General features: G+C 48.2%; 1 protein-coding gene across 5 annotated transcripts in view; it reads right to left on the bottom strand.

Annotated features, from left to right (window-relative positions):
• The window catches only part of RCCD1 (RCC1 domain containing 1), a 33,638-nt gene extending 10,120 nt beyond the window's left edge, over positions 1-23,518 (bottom strand). For 2 of the 5 annotated variants that reach the window (XM_043553919.1, XM_043553921.1), the window contains exons 1-7: positions 21,620-23,518; positions 21,133-21,529; positions 20,855-20,976; positions 18,574-18,672; positions 18,085-18,252; positions 17,542-17,571; positions 16,863-16,948 (exon numbers count right to left, since the gene is read on the bottom strand). In XM_043553919.1, coding sequence (XP_043409854.1) covers positions 16,863-16,948; positions 17,542-17,571; positions 18,085-18,252; positions 18,574-18,672; positions 20,855-20,976; positions 21,133-21,529; positions 21,620-21,800 — 1,083 coding nt within the window. In that variant the 5' untranslated portion in view covers positions 21,801-23,518. Of the gene's footprint in view, positions 1-16,321; positions 16,949-17,541; positions 17,572-18,084; positions 18,253-18,573; positions 18,673-20,854; positions 20,977-21,132; positions 21,530-21,619 lie in introns of those variants that run through there. The other 3 variants (XM_043553922.1, XM_043553920.1, XM_043553923.1) reach the window with 3 other exon arrangements.
• Positions 23,519-23,624: the final 106 nt, after the last annotated feature.

The following is a 23,624-nucleotide window of genomic DNA, read 5'->3' as shown; positions in this document are numbered from 1 at the left end:
TGTAAAAGTTACTTTGGCTGCTCCAGGTCCTTTGCTTTTTCAGATGAATTTCAGAATTAGCTTGTCAGTTTCTACAAAAGAATCTAGCGTTATTGAATCTATTGATCAATTTAGGGAGAAGTGACCTATTCATTTATTTAGCTCTTCTCTCAGCAGTATTTTATAGGTCATATATCCAGATCTTTCACATCTTTGTCAGACAGATTTATCCCTAAGTAGTTCATATTTCTTGATGCCACTGTGAGATTTTTAACTTACAATTTCTGGTTATTGCCTGCCTGTAGGAACACAGTTGATTTCTGTATATTGCTCTTATATTCTGAAACCTTGCTAAACTCACTTATTAAAAGAAAAATAAGGGGCACCTGGCTGGCTCAGTTGGCGTATGCAACACTTAATCTTGGGGTCCTGAGTTCGAGCCCCTTGTTGGGTGTAGAGATTACTGGAAATAAACTTAATTTAAAAGAAAAAAAAAAGAGGAAAAAATACCCTCTTAATCAATTGGCTCTGCTTGGTGGACCATTCCTTCATGGCTCAGCCAGGCTATTCACACTCTGTTTCAGCCTCTACTTTTTTTTTTTTTTTTTTTTTAGAGAAAGAAAGGGGCAGAGTTTGGGGAAGGAGAATCCTAAGCAGGCTCCACTCTCAGCATAGAGCCCAACACGGGGCCCCATCCCACAATCCTGGGTTCATGACCTGAACCAAATCAACAGACGCTCAACCGACTGAAACACCCAGGCGCCCCTCAGCCTCCACTTCTGCTTGTGTGGAGCCTGAAGACGAGCCAGAGTGCGAGCTGAGTGATTTGTCAGGCCTTTCCTGGAGTACATCAGCACTGGGCATGGGCTACGTTTCCCCAGTTCGTCATTATGCCTGTGGGAGCTCGGAAAGGCCTTTCCCTGAGTATCTCCTTTCCCAACTTTTTCTTTCCAGTCTTCTTATAGGTCTGTTGCTTGTCCCAACCATCGTCCCTTGTCCAAGTTGCTGCAGCCAATTCCAGGGCCAGGGAACACTTTTGGCCAGAGCCACCCAGCCTTGGGAACACAGGGTCTGGCAAAACAAAGGCCAGCTCTTAGGTTGGTCTTTCAGGCAAGTGCCAGATGTGTTGAAGCCCACAGTCCCGAAGCTTTGAGAAGGACCATATTCCTCCCGCTGGTGCTAACAGCACGCACCAAAACCGTGAGCTCTTGTCCTCCTTACGGCCCCCACGTGCGGTGTAGGAGGCAGGCAACTGGAAATGTCCTAGCACACTCACCGCAAAGCATCCGCTTCTTTCTTCCCCGGGTCGTGGGAAGTTTTTGACTAGATTTCTAGAGTTCTGCAAAAGTAGATTCTGACGGTTTCCACCACCAGTTCATTAGCTGCTTTTGTGGAAAGGCAGAGCCTTGGAGTTCCCTACACCATTTTCAGTGACATCCCAATTCTAAGTGTTTATACACCTAAAATGGCTTTGAAATATAACAAAGCAAAACTGATAGAACTGAAAGGAAAAAATGGACAAATCTGCCATTAGACTTCTTTTCTCAGTAATGACAGAACTGGATAAAAAATAGTCAAGGCTATAGAGAAAACGATTCCCACCAGTAACCGGTTGGACCCAGTTGGAGAACAACATCCAGCAACAGCAGAAACGTTCTTTTGCAAAGTGCATATGGAACAGTCATGAAAATAGACCATAGTCTGGGGCATAAACCTTAAGTTTTTAAAAACTTTAAATGATGCAGGCACCTGGGTGGCTCAGTCGGTTAAGCATCCAACTATTGGTTTTGGCTCAGGTCATGATCTCACTGTTCGACAGTGTGGAACCTGTTTGGGATTCTCTCTCCCTCTTGCCCCCCCCCCCCCACCACGCTCCCTCTTTCAAAATGAATTAAAAAAATCTTAAGAAAAATTTAATTCCATTAAACTTAACTATAACAAACTCTCAGAAAATGCCCCAATGCTTGGCAATTAGGTAACACATCTAAATGATACAGAAAGGAAAGGAATTTTCAAAGGCAATTTGCAGACATTGTAAACTGAAAAAAAAAAAATACTACATATCAACGTTTGAGATGCAGCTAAAGCACTAGAGGAAATGTTACAGTATTAAATGCTTATCGTAGAAGAAAAGTCTCAATGCAATGAGTTTCTGTTAAGAAACTAAAAAAATAACCTGAAAAGGAGAAAGGAAGTAAATAAACATAAGAGCAGGAAGCAATGAAATTGAAAAGACCAAAGCAATATAGAGGAAATAAATAAAACATCGGATTCTTAAAAAAAAAAAAAAAAAGTAAACTTTTAGTGATAAAGAAAGGAAATAACAGATTAATATCAGGAATGAAAGTAGGGCTATCGCTGTAAATTTTTTAATGTTTATTTTTGAGAGAAAGAACATGAGCAGGGGAGGAGCAGAGAGAGAGGGAGACACAGAATCCAAAGCAGGCTCCAGGCTCTGATCTGTCAGCACAGAGCCCGATGTGGGGCTTGAACTCACAAACCATGAGATCATGACCCGAGCCGAGGTCAGATGCTTGACCGACTGAGCCACCCAGCCACCCCAAGAGCTATCACTATAGTCTCCACAAACCTGAAAGGGATCATGAGTGACAGTTACAAACTCTCTGCATAGAAATGTTGACAACTTAAGCAGATAAATTCCTTGAAAGACACAAATTACCAAACTCACCCCAAAAGGAAGAATCGGAATAGTCCTATAGCAATCAAAGAAATTTAACCCATCATTAAAACCCTGAAAATGAAAACTCTAGGCCTAGACAGCATTATTGGTGGATTCTACTAAACATTTAAATTAGATGGAACATCAATTCTATGCAATTTCTTCCAGAAAACAATAGACCTACCACTTTTCACTCATTTTATGAGAATGACTCTGGTACCAAAACCACAGAAACACGAAACAAACCACAGACTAATATCCTTTGTGAACAGATACAAAAATCCTTAATATTAGCAAATTGAATCCAAGAACATAAAAGAATACATCATGACAAAGTAGGGTTTACCCCAGCAAGACAAGGCCGGCTTGGGAATGTAAGATAGGACCCAGAAGTTTCACTCCTAGGTATTAATACCCAATTGAAAACATGTTTGGGGTGTCTGGGTGGCTCAGTCAGTTGAGCATCCGACTCAGCCTCAGGTCACCATCTCACAGTTTGTGGGAAGGAGCCTTGCATTGGGCTCTGCACGGACAGCCTGATTGGAGTTCTCTCTCTCCCTCTGCCCCTCCCCACTCGTGCTCTCTCAAAATAAACTTTAAAAAAAGGTGGCAGGATATATATTTTTTAAATGTTCCTACAAAAACACATACACAAATGTTTACATTATTCCTCATAGCAAAAAAGTGGAAACCACTCAACTGTTCATCAGTTGACAGAAAGATGAACAAAATGAAGTATCTCCACCCAGAATATTATGCAGCATAAAAAGGAATCCACGTGGGGCACGTGGCTGGCTCAGTCGGTTAAGTGTCTCTTGGTTTCAACTCAGGTCATGATCTCAGGTTTCTGAGTCCAAGCCCCACGTTGGGCTCTGCACTGACACTGTGGAGCCTGCTTGGGATTCTCTCTCTCCCGCTCCCACACATTCAAATTAAAAAAAAAAAAAAAAAAAAGGAATACATGCTACAACATGGATGAACCTTGAAAACACTGCTAGGTCAAAGAAGCCTGACGCAAAAGGCCATACGTTGTAGGATTCCATTTATATGAAACCCCTAGAGGAGGCAAATCCTTACGAAAAGAAAGTCGATTAGTGGTGCTGGGGACAAGAGGTCAATGGGCAGTGACTACTAATTGGTAAGAGGTTTCTTTTGGGGGTGATGAAAATGTTCTGAAATTCGATTGTGGTGATGGTTGTTGCACAACATTGTGAAGGGACTAAAAGCCCCTGAACCTTGTGGCTCTGTCGGTTAAGCGCCCAACTCTTGACTCGTGGTTCAGGAGATCAAGCCCCGTGTTGGGCTCGGGGCTGACAGCGCGGAGCCTACTTGAAGTTCTCTCTGTCTCTGCCCCTCCCTCTTGCACATGCGTGCTGTCTCTCAAAATAAACTTTTTAAAGTAAGTAAAAGGGTGAATTCTACAGTATGTGAATTATGTGTAATTTTTAAAAACCAGTGTAATCTACCATATTAACCAAAAAAAACCACGTGATCCTATCAATTGATGTAGGAAAAGCAGTTGACAAAATTTATGATAAAATTTTCCAGAAAATGAGGAATAATAGGAGAGTTCCTTAACCTGATAAATTGCATCTACCAGAGTCAACTTACAGGTAACATATGAAACTAACCACTGGATGTTTTCCTCGTAAGATTACAAATAAGGCAAAGCTGTGTACTTGTACTCCTCCTATTGAATAGTATACTGGAATTCCTAACCGGTGCGATAAGGCAAGAAGAAATAAGTGACACACAGATTGGAAAAAAGAAATGAAACCATCTTCATTCACAGGGATCATGGTTGTGGAGATCCCAAGGAACCTACCTACAAAAAGCTCCAATTAGTTCCACAAGGCTATAGGATACAAGGTTTACCTACAGAATCAACCTCATTTCTACATACTATGTAATCAACAATTAAAACTAAAATTTGCAAAAGAGCATTTAAAAGAACTCCAAAACCAATACCTAGGTACAAATCAAAACCGGTTATCTGTATGCTGAAAACTGCAAACTACTGATGAAAGAGACAAGACCTGTTTCAATAGACATACTGTGTTCTTGGGTCGGAATCCTCAGCAAAGTGAGACAGCAGTCCTTCCCAGTGGTCTGTAGAGCTCATGTAATTCCAGCAGATAAGCTAACACTAAACTTTATATGGAAACACCAACGAGAACAGCCAAAGGATTTTTAAAAGAACCAACTTGGAGGCTGGTTCTATCACCCTATCTCATCTGAGACTAGCCTGTGCTACCGATGAGTGAAAAGACAGAAACATAGGTCAGTGAACAGAACAGCGAGTCTAAAATGACCCACACAAATATGGTCAAATGGTTTTTGAAAAAGGCGTAAAGACAAGATAGGATAGTGTTTTTAACAGAGGGTGTTGAATAATTGGATATTCTTATGCAATAAAAGGGAGCTATAGGTATGCCTCACTCACTCCTCTTGAAGCAAAAATTAACCCCCAAAGATCAAAACACAAAATCTCCTTTTCGAGGAAGAAAAAACACTCATGGTATTTGGCCAGGCAAAGTTCTTAGTTATGACATCAAAAACATGATCGATAAAAGAAAAAAAATTGGTAAGTTGGACTTGAACTTTTAGACTTGCTTTGCATGAGATACTTACAGACCAAAGAGACAAACCGCCAACTAGGAGCAAGTATTTGCAAATCATGTATCTGATAAAGGACGTGTATCCAGAATATATAAAGAACTTCCAAAACTTAAGAAACAGCTGGACTACAGGAGGGGGAAGGGTACAAGCCCTATCAGAACAAAATATCCTACACAAAGCTTCTGTGGTGCAATGGGGACAGATCAGAAGGTCTAGAAATAGACCCAAACACATACAGAACTTAGGTAGAGGACAATGCTGGCATCGCACGTCCCTGGACGTGGGGACAAGGGCCAGCCATCGGAAAGAAGATACAAAGGAGGCAGAAGGTAGAATGATGGTTGTGGGGGGTGGGGGTGGGGGGCAGGTACCAGGAGTTCGTGTTTAATGGGGATAGAATTTGTGTAGAGAGTTTAAAAAAGCCCTGGAGGTGGACGGTGCTCGGTGGACAACAATGTGAACGTATTTAATACCACTGAATTATACACTTCACATAAGATTTACCACTTAACCATCTGTAAGTATATTTTACCACAAGAAGAAAAAAAGTATCTTAAAGGCCTCCCCCACAGTCAGAAAATTTTCTTAAATCACCTACATGCACACAAATTAACATCAGAGGAAATGCTGATGAAGTTGAGCACATTCAGAACTCATGTTCATCAAAATAAGGTATTTGTAAAGCACCCTGAGCATTGCCTGGCACAGAGTAGCACCACATAAATGTTTAAAACAAATGGCTAACATCAAAAGATACCGGAGCCTGAGAAAACGGCGGCGGAAGACACTTTGAACCCGTAACTATTAAGGGACTTGCGGCTAACATTTACGAGGAAAACAAGTCACTACGAAAAATACAGAAAACTTCAGAAGGGCAGGAAAACGTCAACAGCCACTTGAAGACAGAACAACTCCAAACGGCGGATGAAACGGACGCCGCCCGACATCGCCCGCACGTGGGGAAACGCGGCCTCGGCCACCTGGCCACCTGGTGTCTGGGCCGCGACGAACCGGACCCGCTGGCAGAGACGCCTCGGCCGCCCAGGGCTCGCGAGCATTGCGCAGATGAACTTGTGCCCGCGCACGCGAGGTTTCTGACCCAAAATCAGAAACGTACGTGACCCATCAGGGAGGATTCCGGGAAGAGGCAGGAAAGCCCCCGGCTCCACACCGAGGCGCCAGTTTCGGAAGGCGGGTTTGCCGAAGGCTTGCAACTTCCAGGGGAAGGCTCGGAGGGTCAAAACTGACCGGTTCTGGGCGGTTTCGGCGCTTTGCACAGTAGCGGCTCCCCACCCCTGATGCGGCCGCACGCGACGTACAGCAGTCAGGGTGGGCGAGAGGCACCCGTCCTCGGAACACCAGGGGTCCGTGCTCTGGTCGCCGCTTCTGATCGCAGAGGGGCAGAGAGGCAGGCAGCCGTTATTGTGGTACCTCCCCTCAGAGTCGCCAGCCTGTCCCCACTCCGGTTCAAGTGACTTCCAGGTGATTCAAAGGGCCGGTGCCCTTTTGTTCCCTCTTCGTTTTTCACTTTTCCCCTTTCAGGAGCCACACATTAAGAGACTAGCACATTCACAAATATCCGCATATATGGGAAAAATTAGAAAGTCGCTGCGCACGCTCAAGGAAAGGTTTAGAAAAGACATAAGAAGACAAAGTCTACACCTCAGGGGATCCTCGCTACAGAGACAGCTTACAATAAAGCAAAAGCAATAACAGAACACAGCAAACCCTGGGGAAGTGGGAGAATCCAATTCCCAGAGTTACCACACAACTGGATTCACATGTCCAGTGTTCAACAAAAAGTCACAAGGTATACCAAGAAATAGGTAAATATGGCCTATCATTCGAAGGAAAAAGTAGGGACACCTGGGGGGGCTCAGTCGGTTGAGTGTCCGACTTCCGCTCACGTCACGATCCCATGGTTCGTGAGTTTGAGCCCTGCATCGAGCTCTTTGCTGTTAGCACACAGCCCGCTTCGGATCCTCCTTCTCTCTCGCTCTGCCCCTCCCCAGCTTGGGCTGTCGGTCTCAAAAATAAACATTTTTAAATAAATAGGTAAATAAAACAATGATCTAAATGTGCTTAAAGAGCTAAAGGAAGATGTGGAGAAAGTCAAAGCGTGAAGAGAAATGGAAATATTAAGGAGACAGAAAACCCAAAAAGAAACCAAGAAGAATCTCTGCAGCTGAGCAGCACAGTAACTCGAATGAAAACTTCACTAGAGGGATTCAAAGGCAGACCTGAGCAGGCAGGGCCAAGAGTCAGGTATTGTAGACACGACGATGGCAATGACCGAGGCTGAGGAAGGGGGAGAAAACAAAATGACTAGGCAACGGTGACCAGAGCCTCAGAGACCTACGGGACATCAACACAGGGACCAAGGTGCAGGTCACAGGCGTCCCGGAAAGAGAAGAGAGGAAGGGGCAAAAAGAACATTTGAAGAAATAATGCCTGAAAACTTCCAAATTTGAAGAAAAACATCAACATCCAGAAAGCTCAACGAACTCCAAGTAAGATGAATTCAAAGACCCACGCTAAGACACATCACAGTCACATTTTCAAAAGACAAAGAGCGAAACTTAAAAGCAGCAAGAGAGAAAGAAGCGAATCATCACCTACAAGGCATCGTCTTTAACATTAGGTAACTTGAAGCCATATAAAGAAACGAACATCTCAGTAAAGGTAAACATAGGCAATGACAAAAATTCGTATTACTGTAGTGTCTGGCTTGCAATTGTACTTTTTGTTGTCTGTGTAATTTAAGAGACTAATTCATTTAAAGAAAATTAGGGGCACCTCGGTGGCTCAGTCCGACTTCAGCTCAGGTCACGATCTCGCGGTCCGTGAGTTTGAGCCCCGCGTCGGGCTCTGTGCTGACAGCTCAGAGCCTGGAGCCTGTTTCCGATTCTGTGTCTCCCTCTCTCTCTGTCCCTCCCCAGCTTGTGCTCTGTCTCTGTCTCACAAAATAAACAAACATTAAAAAAATGAAAAAAAGAAAACTGACGTAAAAGCTAGTATTCCTGTACCTTTGGTTTATAACTCCCAATCTCGTTTTCTACACGATCTGGGAGACGAACGCACTTATTTTACTTTTTTAAAAATGTTTAATTCTTTTTGAGAGAGTGAGAGCACGTGAGTGGGGGAGGGGCAGAGAGAGAGGGAGACACAGAATCGAAGCAGGCTCCAGGCTCCGAGCCGCCAGCACAGAGCCCGACGTGGGCTCAAACTCACCAACAAGGAGATCGTGACCTGAGCCGAAGCTGGACGCTTAACCAACTGAGCCACCAAGGGCCCCGACAAAACACACTTTAAATAAAAAAGGGGAAGCCTGGGTGACTCAGTCTGTTAAGCATCCGACTTTAGATCAGGTCATGAGCTCACGGTTTGTGAGTTCGATCCCTGCGTCCGGCTGTCTGCCGGCAGTGCAGAGCCTGCTTTGGATCCTCTGTCTCCTTTTCTCTCGGCCCCTCCCCCGCTCACGGTCTTTCCAGACTATTAAAAAAACGTTACAGGAGTCAACAAAGGACATTATTAATAAAAGGCTCCATACAACAAGAAAATATGTAAAAAATGCACTCAATGACAGACCATCAAAATATAGGAGGCAAAAACTGACAGAACTGAAGGGAGAAACGTTTGTACAGTAACAGGTGGAAACTTCAGTACCCCACTCACAATAACGGACAGACCAGACCAAAGGAAGGAAACGGGATTCACACAACATAGTAAACCAATAGACCTAACAGACACATGCACAACACTCCGCCCGAGAGCAACACGCACATTCTTCTCAGGTACACATGGGACATTTTCCACAACAGACCATACATTAGGCCACAAATTAAGTCTCAAAGACCTCATACGGAGCAATCCCTATCAAAATACCAACAGCATTTTTCACAGAACCGGAACATAAACAATCCTAAAATTGGCGTGGAACCACGCAAGACCCAGAATAGCCAAAGCCATCACAACAGGAGGCATCACAATTACAGACTTCAAGTTATATTACAAATCTGTAGTAATCAAAGCAGTATGGTACTGGCACAAAAAAATAGACACATAGATCAGTGGAACGGAATAGAAAACCCAGAAACAAACCTATAATTACATGCTCTGTTAATCCTTGACAAAGCAGGAAAGCATGTGCAACAAGAAAAAGTCTCGTCAACAAATGGCATTGGGAAAACTGGAAACCACATGCAAAAGAATGAAACTGGACCACTTTCTTACACCATACACAAAAATAAACTCAGGACACCTGGGTGGCTCAGTCAGTTAAGCACCCGACTTTGGCACAGGTCATGATCTTGCGGTTTGTGGGTTCGAGCCCCGCGTCAGGCTCTGTGATGACAGCTCAGCCTGGAGCCTGTTTCAGATTCTGTGTCTCCCTCTCTCTGCCCCTCCCCTGCTCGTGCTCTGTCTCTCCCTCTCAAAAACAGGCATTAAAAAAAAAAAAAATTCTTAGTAAATAAAAACTTAAAAAATGGATTAAAGATTGGATTAATGGATTAAATGTGAGACCTAAACCCTTAAAAAACCTGAGAAGAGCGCACAGGCAATAACTTCTCTGACATCAGCTGTGGCAGCATTTTTCTAGATAGGTCTCCTGAGCCAAGGGAAATAAAAGCAGAAGTAAAAATAAGCTATCGGGACTACATCAAAAATAAAAAACCTTCTGCGCAGTGAAGGAAACAATCAACAAAACTAGAAGGCAGCCTACCTCCAAAGAAGACATGCGTGTGGCCAGCAGACACATGAAAAGACGCTCAACACGATTCATCGTCAGGGAAATGCAAATCAAAACCACAAGGGAGAGGTCACTTCACACCTGTCAGAACGGCTAAAATCAACAACACAAGAAACAACAGATGTTGGCCACGATGGGGAGAAAAAGGAACCAACCCTTGTGCACAGTGGGTGGGAACGCAAACTGGGGCAGCCACTCTGGAAAACAGTATGGGGGTCCCCAAAAAGTTAAAAAATCACTACCCTACAATCCAGAAATCACACTACTGGGTATTTACCCCCAAAATACAAAAACACTAATTGATTCAAAGGGATACATGCACCCCTAAGTTGACTGCAGCATTATGTACAATAGCCAAATTATGGAAACAGCCCACATGTCCATCAACAAACAGATGGGATGCCTGGGTGGCTCAGTCGGTTGAGCGTCCGACTTCGGCTCAGGTCATGACCTCACGGTTTGTGGGTTCGAGCCCGGCGTCAGGCTCTGTGCTGACAGCTCGGAGCCTGGAGCCTGCTTCCGATTCTGTGTCTGTCTCCCTCTCTCCCCGCTCCCCCACTTGCCCTCTGTCTCTGTCTCTCTCTCAGAAATAAGCATTAAAAAATTTTTTTTAATTAAAAAAAACCCAGATGAATGGATACAGAAGATGTGGTGTACATACACAGTGGAATTATTATTCTGCCATGAAAAAGAACGAGCTCTTGCTATTTGCAACAGCATGGATGGAACTAGAGAATATGATGGGACGTGAAGTCAGGCAGAGAAAGACAAATACCATATGATTTCACGCACGTGGAATTTAAGAAACAAAACAAGCTAAGGAAGGAAAAAAAAAGACAAACCAAAACCAGACTTTAAACTATAGAGAACTGATGGTTAACAGAGGAGACGTGGATTGGGGGAATGGGCGAAATAGGCAGCGGCATTAAGGAGTGAGCTTATCACGATGGGCACCAGGTGCCGTATGGAAGTGCCCAATCACTATATTGTACACCTGCAACTAATATACCGCCGTAGGCTGACTATCCTCGATAAATTCAAAACTTAAGAAAAATAAAGATACCATATACAGTATCTTCTCTGACCACAACAGGGTGAAGTTAGAAAGCAATAACAAAACTGAAAATTCACAATATTGTGGAAATTGAACCATACATTTTAAGCAACCAGTGGATCAAAGAGGCAATCACAGGGCAAACTAGAAAACAGAGACAAATGAAAATGAAAGCACAACAGTCGAAACTCACGGGATGCAGCAAGCGTGGTGTCAAGAGGGAAATTTCTAGCTATGAATGCTCACATTTAAAAACAAGAAAGATCTGAAGTCAACAACCTAACTTTAAACTAGGATTAAAAAAAAAAACAAAAAAAAAAACTAAAGCCAAAGCTCACAGAGGGAAGAAAATAGTAAAGACTACAGCACACATAAAGGAAACCAATAGGGAAAAACAAAACCAAAAATTGGTTCTCTGAAAACATAAATAATATTGACAAACTTTGAGCTAGATGGACTAAGGAAAAAAAGAAGACTCAAATTATTAAAATCAGAAATGAAAGTGGGGACATTACTACTGATTCTACAGAAATGAACAAGATTTGAAGAGTATACTATGAAAAATTGTATGCTAACGAGTTGGATAACCTCCATGAAATGGACAAATTCCGGGGCGCCTGGGTGGCGCAGTCGGTTAAGCGTCCGACTTCAGCCAGGTCACGATCTCGCGGTCCGAGAGTTCGAGCCCCGCGTCAGGCTCTGGGCTGATGGCTCGGAGCCTGGAGCCTGTTTCCGATTCTGTGTCTCCCTCTCTCTCTGCCCCTCTCCCGTTCATGCTCTGTCTCTCTCTGTCCCAAAAATAAATAAATGTTGGAAAAAAAAATTAAAAAAAAAAAAAAGAAATGGACAAATTCCTAGAAACACAAAACGTACTGAGACTAAATTACAAAGCAATAGACAATCTGAATAGACATATAACTAGTAAGGACATTAAATCAGTAATCAAATCTCACCCAACAAAGAGAAGCCCAGGACCTGAAGGCTTCACTGGTAAATTCCACCAAACATTTGATGAACTAAATACCGATGCTTCTCAAACTTTTTCAAAAAAAAAAATGAAGTGGGGGTGGGGAGAACACTACCCAACTCATTCTATGAAGCCAGCATAACTGTGACACCCAAGCCAAAGGCATTACAAGAAAACTACACACCAATATCCCTTTTAAACATTGACACAAAAATCCTCAGCAAAACACAAGCAAATGGAATTCAGCAGCATTTAAAAAGGATTACACACCAAGACCAAGGAGGATTTATTCCTGGAATGCAAGGACGATGGATGATTACACCACATGAACAAAATGAGGAAAAAAAACACATGATCATCTCAATCAATGAAGAGCATTTGACAAAATTCGACACCCTTTCATGATAAAAGCACTCAATAAAATAGGGAAGAGAAGGAAACTATCTCCACGTAATAAAAGCTGCATATGAGAAACCCACAGCAAACAGAATAAATGGTCAAAGACAAAGTTTTTCCTTTAAGATCAGGAATAAGGCAAGGAGGCCCACTCTCACCACTTCTATTTAACACAGTACTGGAGGTTCTAGTCAGAGTCATTAGGCAATAAAAGAAATAAAAGGCATCCAAATTGGAAAAAAAGAAGCAAAACTATCTGTTTGCAGATAATATGATCTTATATAGAAAACCCTAGAATCCACAAGGAAACTATCAGAGTAAATGAATTTAGCAGAGTAACAGGATACCAAAGCTGTACACAAAAATCAAGTGCATTTCTATACCCAAACAATGAACAATCTTAAAAGGAAATTATAAAAACAATTCCATTTACAATAAAATCAGAAAGAATAAAATATGTAGGAGGTGAAAGACCTGTACAACGAAAACTACAAAACACTGCTGAATTTAAAAAGACATATATACACGGAGATACAGCCCATGCTCATGGAAAGATTTAATATCGCAAACATGTCAATACTACCAAAAGTGATCTACAGATTCAATACAATCCCTATCAAAATCCCAGTGATATTTTTGCAGAAATAGGAAAACCCAAGGTGCCTGGGTGGCTCAGTTGAGCAACCGACTCTGCATTGCAGCTCAGATCATGATCTGACAGTTCATGAGTTCAAGCCCTGCATCTGGCTCTGTGCTGACAGTGTGGAGCCTGCTTGGGATTCTCCCTCCTTCTCTCAGTCCCTCCCCTGCTTGTGCATACAAGTGCACTCTGTCTCTCAAAATAAATACATAAGCTTTATTTTATTTTTTAGCATTTATTTACTTTTGAGACAGAGACAGAGCATGAACAGGGGAGGGGTAGAGAGAGAGGGAGACACAGAATCCGAAGCAGGCTCCAGGCTCTGAGCTGTCAGCACAGAGCCCGACGCGGGGCTCGAACTCATGGACCGTGAGATCATGACCTGGGCCGAAGTCAGATGCTTAACTGACTGAGCCACCCAGGGGCCCCAATTAACTTTAAAAGACAAAAAAACAAAAAACAAAAAAAAAGCATCCTAATATTCACATGCATTCCTGAAGGGAACCTGAATAGTCAAAAAAATTTTTTTCTTCTTTTTTTTTTTTTTTTAAAAAAGAGCCTGACCCAGAGCTCCATCCCATGACCCTGGGACCATAACCTGAGCCAAAATCAAGAGTTGGATGCTCAACCAACTGAGCCACCCAGGTGCTCCCCAAACATTTCAAAGTTTATTTGGGAAAAGGGGGGCACAAGCAAGGGAGGGACAGAGAGAGAGGAGAGACAAAATCCCACACAGGCTCCGCACTGTCAGCAAATAGCCCATGAGATCACGATCTGAGCTGAAACCAAGTGTCAGACGTTTAACTGACTGAGCCACCCAGGCACTCCCCCCGCCTTTTTAAAAATTTATTTTGAGAGCGAGCGAGAGAGAAAATATGAATCCCAAATAGGCTCCATGCTGTCAGTGCAGAGCCCAACGCAGGACTCAAACCTACAAACCACGAGATCATGACCCGAGCTGAAATCAAGAATCCTCAGATGCTTACCCGACTGAGCCACCCAGGCACCCCACCCCCAAAACATTCTTGAAATAGAAGAACAAAAGTGGAGGACATACTTCCTGATTTCAAAAGCTACTACACAAAGCTACAGCCATCACAACGGTGTGGCCCTGGCATAAAGACAGATATAGAGATCGATGGAACAGAACAGAGAGCCCAGAAGTGAACCCTTGCAAGTGATTTTTGACAAGGGTGCCAAGACCAGCCCGTAGGAAAAGAACAGTCTTTTCAACAAATGGTGCCGGGAAAACTGGACAATCACGTGCAAAAGAACGAAGCTGGATCCTTACCTAATACCAGACCTGTAAATTAACTCAACATGAAGAAAGGACCTAAATGCAGCTCCTAAAACAATAAAACTCTTGGAAGAAAACACAGGAAAAAAGCTTCAGGACGTTGGATTTGGCGATGATTTCTTTAATAGGACACCAAAGGCACAGGCAACAAAAGGAAAACAAGTCGGACTTCATGAAAATTAAAACTTTTTTTTTTTTTTTTTTTTTTTTTTTTACATCACCAGACCCTATGCACAAGAGTAAAACAGCAACCCTCAGGAGAAAATATTTCCAAATCACATATCTGATGGGGAATTAATATCCACAATACATAGGGAACTCCTAAAACTCAACAAAAATCAAATAGTGCAATTCAAAATGTCCAAAGGACTTGAATAGACCTTTTTCCAAAGATACATGAATGGCCAATAAGCACATGAGATGCTCCACATCGCTGATCATTAGGGAAATGCAAATCAGTATCACAAGGAGATCGCACCTTACATCATTATTAGGATGGTGATTATCAAGGACAACAGAAAACAAGTGTCGGGCAAGGAGGTGGAAAAATCGGAAGCTCGTGCACTGCTGCAGGAACTAAAAATGATACGGGGCTCCTGGCTCGCTCACTCAGTGGAGGGCGCGACTCTTGATCTCAAGATTGTGAGCTCAAGCCCCACGTTGGGAGTGGAGATTACCCTAAAAAATATATAAAATCTTGGGGCACCTGGGCGGCTCAGTCAGTTGAGGGTCTGACTTCGGCTCAGGTCATGATCTCATGGTTCATGAGTTCGAGTCCCACTTTGGGCTTGCTGTCAGCACAGAGCCTGCTTCAATCCTCTGTCCCCCTATCCTTGCCCCTCCCCCATTCATGCTCTCTTTCAAAAATAAACATTAAAAAAATTTTTTTAATATATAAAATCTTAAGGGCACCTGGGTGGCTAAGCATCCGACTCTTGGTTTCAGCTCAAGTCATGATCTCACAGTTCCTGCGTTCAAGCCCCAGGTCTGGCTCTGCACTGACAGCACGGAGCCTACTTGGGATTCTCTCTCTCCGCCCCTCTCCAGCTTGTTCTCTTTCAAAATAATAAATATTAAAATATATAAAATCTTTTTTTTTTTTCAACATTTATTTATTTTGGGGACAGAGAGAGACAGAGCATGAACGGGGGAGGGGCAGAGAGAGAGGGAGACACAGAATCGGAAACAGGCTCCAGTCTCTGAGCCATCAGCCCAGAGCCCGACGTGGGGCTCGAACTCACGGACCGCGAGATCGTGACCTTAGTCGGACGCTTAACCAACTGCGCCACCCAGGTGCCCCTAAAATATATAAAATCTTAAAAAAAGTTAAAGAAATGGTATAGCCTCTGGGGAAGCAGTATGTAGGCTTATCAAAAAATGAAAAAGAGAATTACCATATGACCCAGAAATTCCACTTCTGAGTATTCACCCAAAAGAATCGGAAACAGAGCCCCAAAGAACTATTTGTACACCTATGTTCATAGCAGCATTATCCATAACAGCTGAAACACAGAAGCAACCCTGCGACCATCAACTGAGGAGTGGATAAGCAAAATGTGGTATGTACATGAGATGGAATACTCTTCTGGCCTAAAAAGGAAATCCTGCAATATGCTATAACATGGATGAACCTTGAGGACATTATACTAAGTAATAGAAGCTAGTGACAAAAAAATATGTAAGATCCCATTTATATGAGGTACTTAGACTAGTCGGAATCAGAAAGACAGAAGGTATAATGGTAGTTTCCAGGGGAGAGTAGGGAATCATTGTTCAATAGGTAAAAAGTTTTGGGGCACCTGGGTGGCTCAGTGAAGTGTCTGACTCTTGATTTTGGCTCAGGTCATGATCTCAAGGTTTGTTCAAGCCCTGTGTTGGCTTCACATGATGGAAGCCCGCATAACAATAAAAATGAACGAACTACACACAGGACACCACATGGATAAATCATACCGTGTTCAATGAAAAAACAAAACACAAAGGAACATACGCAGAATGGTTCCATTTACATAAAGTTCAAAAGCAGACAAACTATAAGGACACGCGCAAGGGTGACACAATTCTAAGAGAGAATAGGGGAGGGAGTAACAAAAGATGACCCCCAGTGGTTCCCAATCTCCACCCTAAATTCAGTCACCTTGGGTCAGGTGGGGGAGCTTTAAAATCTACCCCAGCCTAGGCTCCCCACGTGGAGGGTCTGATCCCACAGCGTCTGCAGTGCTGGCCTTGGGCTTCCCTTCCAAAGCTCCCAGGTGTTTCTAACATGAGGACAAAGTGGAAGGCACGGCCCTAAGGTGAGGCGGGAGGGGCGGGTGCGGGCATCTGGGCTGCTGGCTTCCTTGCCGGGGGTGGGAGTTTCACAGATGTTAACTGTAGAATTTCCTGTACGTTTCTTATGCCCTTATCTGCAGCCGTCAGCCCTCCGCTTTCTCCACAGCATACACGTAGGTGTTCCAGGGCCCACAGCTCACAGCCCTTACCTGGAGCCGCTTGTCTACAAAATACTCCACTCGGCGGGGCCGATCCACGCTGCTCGTGTCCTTGTGGCCAAGCTGTCCGTATTTACCTAAAGTGAAACGAGCCCCTTGGCCATCCTCGCCGCTCGACCTTGGGGCTGCCCCCCTCCAGGAAGGAAATTCAGTGCATGCACCAAAGTGCTGGGTCTAATCCTCCACTCCGCTGGGGTCTGCTCTGGGAGATCAGGAGACCAGGCCACAGAGTCCTCAGGGCCAGGCGAACCCCCAGGCCCCCAAGGGGGGCAGCTGCCACCAGCCATTCCGGGCAAGAATCTCTTCCGGGCAGCCTGCTCCTCGCCCCAGATACTCGGAGCAGAGATTTCTGTTGGAACCTTTTTTTCTGCCCAGTGCAGACCAACAGATGGGTCATCAACGCTGCCCAACTATTCCCTTAAGACAACTTTTCAGAAAGATAAAAGGGAAGTACTAACAGCGTCTCTTTTTCTCCTGTCTGGTCTCTGAGCTTTGGTGTGCTTGGGCCGGTTCTGGACAAGGGGATACACAGTTCAGTCCCTGACTCCCCAGTGGTCAGGCCGAGACCCCTGCTTCCTCACGGCTGCATGGCTGTCGTCTCCTGCCCTCTCCTTCCCAGTCCCTTCTCCTTCCACTGGCTCAAGCATCACCCGAGCAAGCCCTTACTTACCCCAGCCCCAGGTGTAGAGCTCCCCCGTTCCTACAACCAGAAAGACAGGAAGGGGCTGTCACAAGGCATTTGTCTACACGGCCCACCACAACCCCCAGCCAGCACCTTGTACGTGTCACGAGCTCTGCTGGGCACAGCAAAACATACTCTCTAACGACTGTGTGATGGCACTCAGGGTGATAAAGGACGCAGGCTGAACCAGTCTACCTTCCTTTCTGCCAGCTGAGGGGCTACATCTCACAGCTACCGAGTTCAGGAGTCTCAGAGGCTGGACTGGGCAGGCCCTGCTCTCAGACAAAGGAGGCCAACACAAGCCTCCCTCCAGGAGGGGGGACCTTCGGGGCCTGCCGGCTGGGGACCTACTGCTGACGCCCCGCGGGGGCTGGGGCCGCAGTCACTGAAGTGAGGCAGCTACTCAGCACTCGTCAAAGACCCTGAAAATAGCAGTGTTTAAGGTGATCACACTCTTTCCCGGAGCGGGTGTGGGACCGGGAAGAGGGACTTCCTGCTCCATTGTGACCCAGCCCGCCCAGCCCCACTCACTGGTCACCACTGCTGTGTGCCGGGATCCACAGCTGGCCTTGACTGCATCTGTGCCCGGGGGGAGATCCAGTAAAGCAGGGAAGGGCTGGATGGCTATGAAGGGGGCCAGGCCTCCACTCTCACCCTCGGCTGTCCTCACGTCACAACCGTCTGCCTTCAGTCCACTGGCTTCAGGGAAGCAGGGAGCGTGATGAGGATAATGGCGGTTCACAGGGAGCACGGACCTACCCCTTACCCACACAAAAGCGCCACGGAGCACCTTCTGTCCACCGCCCGCACCCCCAGGACGTGCTGGGCTCGACAGGTCCGCAGGAAGTGTGGTGTTGACGCACCAGCCTCACCGCTCTCCCGTCCCTAGGGGCCAAGGGTCCTGCAGCGGGGCCTGGGGTCCCACGTTGTCATGTGTCCCTTCTGAGCACCGTGGGGTCTCAGGCCAGCACGTGGCCAGGAGTCGGGACTGACAGAAACACGCATAGAACTAACGCTCACCTTCCCCTGCAGCGGTCTTGCCAACCTCTGCCAGGCTCCTGCTGGGCAGGGCCAGCTGCCCGGATTCGTTCCAGCCCCAGATATAAATATCGCCAGTCTCTGAAAAAGAGATAAAGGGGACCCATCAAATAGACTATAAACCCCCCACAACCTCCAAGGACCCCTGAATCCATCCAAACTCCCTCGTACCCTCTAGCTCCCTGGGGACAAGAAATGCCTGCCCTGCCCAAGTTAGCACGGGGCAGAGCCTCCCTCAGCCCCCAGCAGTTTCCTGGTCTTTTATTTCTTTCTTTTTTATTTCTTTTTATCTATTTAGAGTGAGACGAGTTGGGGAGGGGCAAGGAGAGGGGGAGAGAGAATCCCAAACAGGCTCCGCATTGTCAGTGCAGAGCCCAACGTGGGGCTCCCTCTCACAAACCGTAAGATCATGACCTGAGCCAAACTGAGCCCCCTAGGCGCCCCTGGACTAACACCATCTTGGACAAACCTGCCATGACAACAGCCCTGTGGCCTGAAGCCTTCTTGAGCACAGCCCCCGGACGCATTCTTTTTTAGATCACGCACACAAGAGCCCTTAAGAACAGCCTTGGGGCGTAAGGTCTTTGGATCTGCTCTGGAAAGGAGTCTGACACTTAACTATTCTCAGTCTCCTCCAGGTGGTCCCCCGGCGTGGACTCCCCAGCCTCGAGGGCTGGGGTGGGAGGTGAGGTCACAGCCGACTTGCAGCTGCCCGCCACACACGTCCGGAAACAAACTGTTTCTCGCCAAGCTGGACTAGGCCTTTTCTTTGGTCCACAACTTCTTTGGAGGTCATTTTGCACAAACTTCCCTCTCACGGAACGTCCCACAACACACACTTCAGAAATGTGCCCTTGGAAGTTCCCAACGTTTCCCTTTCAAACCCACTGAGCCCTTTGTTAACATCCCTTTGTTAATCCGCCCTCCCCCCTCCCAGGTACCGTTGAAGGCGTTTTCTGGAAGCTCTCACCTCCCCGTCTCCCACAACACTACAGTTTGTTGGCTGGAGCAATGGCCCTCCTGTAAAAACCCACTAACGACTGTGGCTCGCTTTTATCAAGCGTTCGATCTATGCCAGTGTTTCAAGCACTTTTCAAATATAATCACTCACTCCTCGTGACAGCCCTACAGAGGGTCACATGACCACATCCCGTTTTATTTACGAGAAGACACGCGGCATGGACGGGTCAAGTGCCCTGCCCAAGGTCACAGGGGGCAAAAGGATGTCTGCTCTGAAGCACCTGTGCTCCAACCGCTCTAGGAAACAAGGCTCCCAGCTCCTTCCGACCCATAAGTGTGAGACTTCCCATCCAGCTCCTCTCTTCTCGTCCCTCTGGCCCAGCAGTTTTCAGGTCTGGCTGCCAACCCAGGGCCATTACATGAGACTACGGGGGGCGGAGGTGCAGGCCTAAGTTGTTGTTACAGCTGCCCCCGACCCCCGGAGATGTAAGTGGCAGCCAGAGCCCCAGATGCAGACCCTTGACTAGATCTGCTCCCAGCCCCACCCAACACCCCAGGAATCAGCTGCAGCCGGGGCCCTGGCGGCGAACTTACAATCCGAAGCGAGGGTCCTCACTCTAGGCTCACCCTCCCCACCCTCATCCTCCCCGTGGGCACCTGAGCGTCCCCTGTGGGCCACACCTCATGGCCACCTGACTCACTGAGCCTTTCTTCTCCATTCTCCTTGGCTCAGCTGACCCCTCACCCCTTCACGCACCCGTGCAGTGTTTTAGGAAGGCAGCCCTGCCTGGAGGCGGAGGGATGGGAGAGGTGGGAGGCCAACAACAGAAGGTAGAAAACAACTGCCACAGTACCGGTGTGAGTGGGTAATGGCTGTGGCAGAGGGGCTGAATTTTTTTTTAGGGTTTTATTTATTTCTGGGAGAGAGTGCTTGAGCATGCACTCCTGTACGGGGGTGGGGGGGGGGTGAGGGGGGAGGGACAGAGGGGGAGAGAGTGAGACAGAGAATCCCAAGCAGGTTCCACGCTGTCAGTACAGAGCCAGACGCCGGCACCATCTCACAAACCCTGAGATCATGACGTGAGCCGATATCAAGAGTCAGATGCTTAACGGACCGAGCCACCCAGGTGCCCGAGAGGGACTGAATTTGAAAGGCATGTAGGAGTCCCGAATGACTGAACTGATTAACGCAGGATGAACTTGGAAGGAGGCCCGGCTAGGCTACCCACCCACACCGGAAAAGAAGAAAGGTTTGGAGCCTTGGAGCCCCGGGGTTTGTCTGGAGAGGCGCTAGGTCACTTACCACTCACACACACGGAGTGCCAGCCCCCTGCAGCCACCTCAGCCATGGGTACGCCCTGCAGCGCCTCCAGCGGCCTCGGCTCCAGCTCGGCCTCCAGAGTCCCGTGGCCCAGCTGTCCATGCCTGAGCAAGGGAGACCCGGGTCAGGTCTCCCCTTCCTTACCGCAATCACACTCGGCTTGCCCCCACACGGTCACTCCCACGCGGAGCCACGTTTATCTGCCCCGCCCGCCCCCGCAAGAGGCCCACGGGCCACACCTGGCCACGCCCCCCACTCACCGGCCCTGGCCCCAGGAGAACACCTGGCCCGCCTCGTCCAGCAGCAACGCGTGCTCGGCGCCCAGCTCCAGCCGGCGCGCCCGCAGCTCGGGGGCCAGAGGGCTGTAGAAGGGCGGCCGCGGACTCACGTAGGCCCGCCCGCCGGGCAACAGGGGCAGGGCCCCGGCCTGGGGCTCACCGCCCGGTGCGTCTTCCCCCTCGGCCTCCGGCCCCACGGTGTGGGCCCACAGGGGCTCTCCGCTCAGCGCCGAACCCGGCGCCCAGGCCTGCAGCTCCGTCCCGGCCCCGCGTCCCGGCCCGGCGCGCAGCACCAGGAGGAGCGCCTCCGAGGCCCACGCGTCCCTGCAGCCGCCCGCCGCGCAGCCCGCGGAGCCCGACAGCTCCAGCCGGCCTCCACCTGTGGGGACGGAGACGGGGCTGGGGAGCGGGTAGGCCACTCACCCGGGGTCGTGACCGGATGGGGGGGCGCGGTGGGGGGGACGCTCACGGGTCACGAAGGCGGTGTAGCTCCAGCTCGCGCTCACGCGGCAGACGTCCGCGCCCTCGCCCTCGCCCGGGGTCTGCAGCGGCTCGGGGCTGTGCACCTGGCGCCCGCGCCCCGAGCCCAGCGCCTGCCCGAAGCCGCAGAAACCGAAGCCGAACCAGGATCCTCGGCGCTCCTCGGCCATGCTCGGGCGGCGCCCTCTGCTGGCCGCCACCTGAATGGGGTGGGCGGCGGGACAGGGTTAGGAATCCTACCAGATTCAGGGGCTGCCTAGAATGGAGGCACTTTCCCTGTCCTCCCTTGGACTCAAGCAAGCTCGGCGTCGCCCAGAGTGGGCACCAGGTATTTAAGTGGCCTCTCCCTTAGACGTTGGCCTAGGATCTGAGCACCTCCAGCTCCAAATTCCCAGTGTCAGGCACGTTATCCCGTGTAATCTTGGAAACCAGAATTCCCATTTGACAGAGGACACTCCCAGAGAAAGTAGCCTTTACAACCACACTGTGCTCCTCCCACCAGCGCAAAGCGGAGCGCTTGGGAGACAGTGCCCTGTGCAGGTTACAACCAGCTCCAGGGTTCACACGTTTGCCTCTGCAGGTGGCCGTGTCTGTGTCCTTGGCCAATTAAGCTCTCTGAGTCCGATTCCGTTTCTTCAGTTTTACAAAAGCAAGGGGTAGGAAAGGGCGCCGTCTGTACCTACCCCGTCTGCGTGGAACAGATGGAAAAACGGGTTTAAGTACTGGCACATATCGCGATAGGCACAAGGGAAGTATTGGTCTATTAAATCCAGTACTTAGAGTGGATTTAAAAAAGACCAGTGGTACTGGCTTTCCAGGGACCTATGTAACAATAATTTCAACTGGACCTCACCTAGTCATTTATTCGTTCTACAGGCATTTATTGATTCCTTGCTCGGGGCCGATAAGACAGCTGTCTGTCCCCGAGGAGCTCACACATAAAGGGGAGACAAATCCACAGTTCAGTGGTTACAAAAGCAACGCCGCTTCTTCCGTACAGCATGCTCGGCCTGATCAGAATTTCACATTTTCAAGCGTTGTAAGTCAGCTACTGGGTCCCTTCTGCGACCAAACCTCCTTGACCCGGACCTGGGCTCCTAATCCCTTCCGTGTAGTCCCAACCCAAGGGTGTCTCTGACCTCGTTCCTGACCCTGTGCCCTCCATCCTCTCGGGCAGCTCCTTCCGACCAGCACTCTAGAGGGAGGAAAAGCAAAAGCGGGGGAGCAGGGCAGCCGTCCAGGAACGGCTTGCCAGGCCCTGGAAGGACCCGGCTGACAGCCGCCGCGGAGGAAAGGTTTGAAGAGCCGCGCCCCGAGCGAGGCGCCCATTGGCTGCCGCAGCCTCCCCCGGCCAATCGCCGGCGATGAAGGTGACGTCCCGTTCGGGGCGGTGCTCACCTCGCCGGCCGCGGTCAGCGCTGCGGTCTGTCCAGCTCGAGTTCCGTCAAGCCGGCCCCTGGGCTTGCGCTGGGCCGCTGCGCCCTCAGTGTGAACGAGGTAACCTCCGGTGGGCGCGGGCCCGAGGCAAAGGTCGGGTCGGACGGCCCCGCCCTACGCAGCCACGCGCGGGGCCGCGCAACTCGGGTCAGAATCCAAGTCGAAGGGCTGGCGAGGAGCCACTGCGGAGACACGTGCTCTCTGTCATTCCCCTCACTCCGGGACCGCGGCAGCTCACCCACACGCGCGGAACCGATGCCCGACAGGAAGCAGCCGTACTAGGCGGGAGCCTCGGCGAGCTTAACCTTCTATTGGCTCGAGACCTGTCACTCATCTGTGCGAACCAATGAGCCTCAGTCTGGGCTCCCAGAACGGAAGCAGGCTTCTCGCGGACTGCCCGCCCCGGCAGGTCAGGGAGCTCTTGCCCTCACCTGTTTCAGCTAAGGGTTTTTTCCAGGACGTAAGAGCATGCCCCGAGGACACACCCACCCCAAATCCAGAGCAAGGCCCGAGCGGAGGCCACTGGGAAGTCTCAATACGAAGACAAAAATATTGAA

The sequence above is a fragment of the Prionailurus bengalensis genome, chromosome B3, assembly GCF_016509475.1.
Source record: "Prionailurus bengalensis isolate Pbe53 chromosome B3, Fcat_Pben_1.1_paternal_pri, whole genome shotgun sequence".
Classification (NCBI taxonomy): Eukaryota; Metazoa; Chordata; class Mammalia; order Carnivora; family Felidae; genus Prionailurus; species Prionailurus bengalensis.
This window is presented reverse-complemented; position numbering and strand designations above follow the sequence as displayed.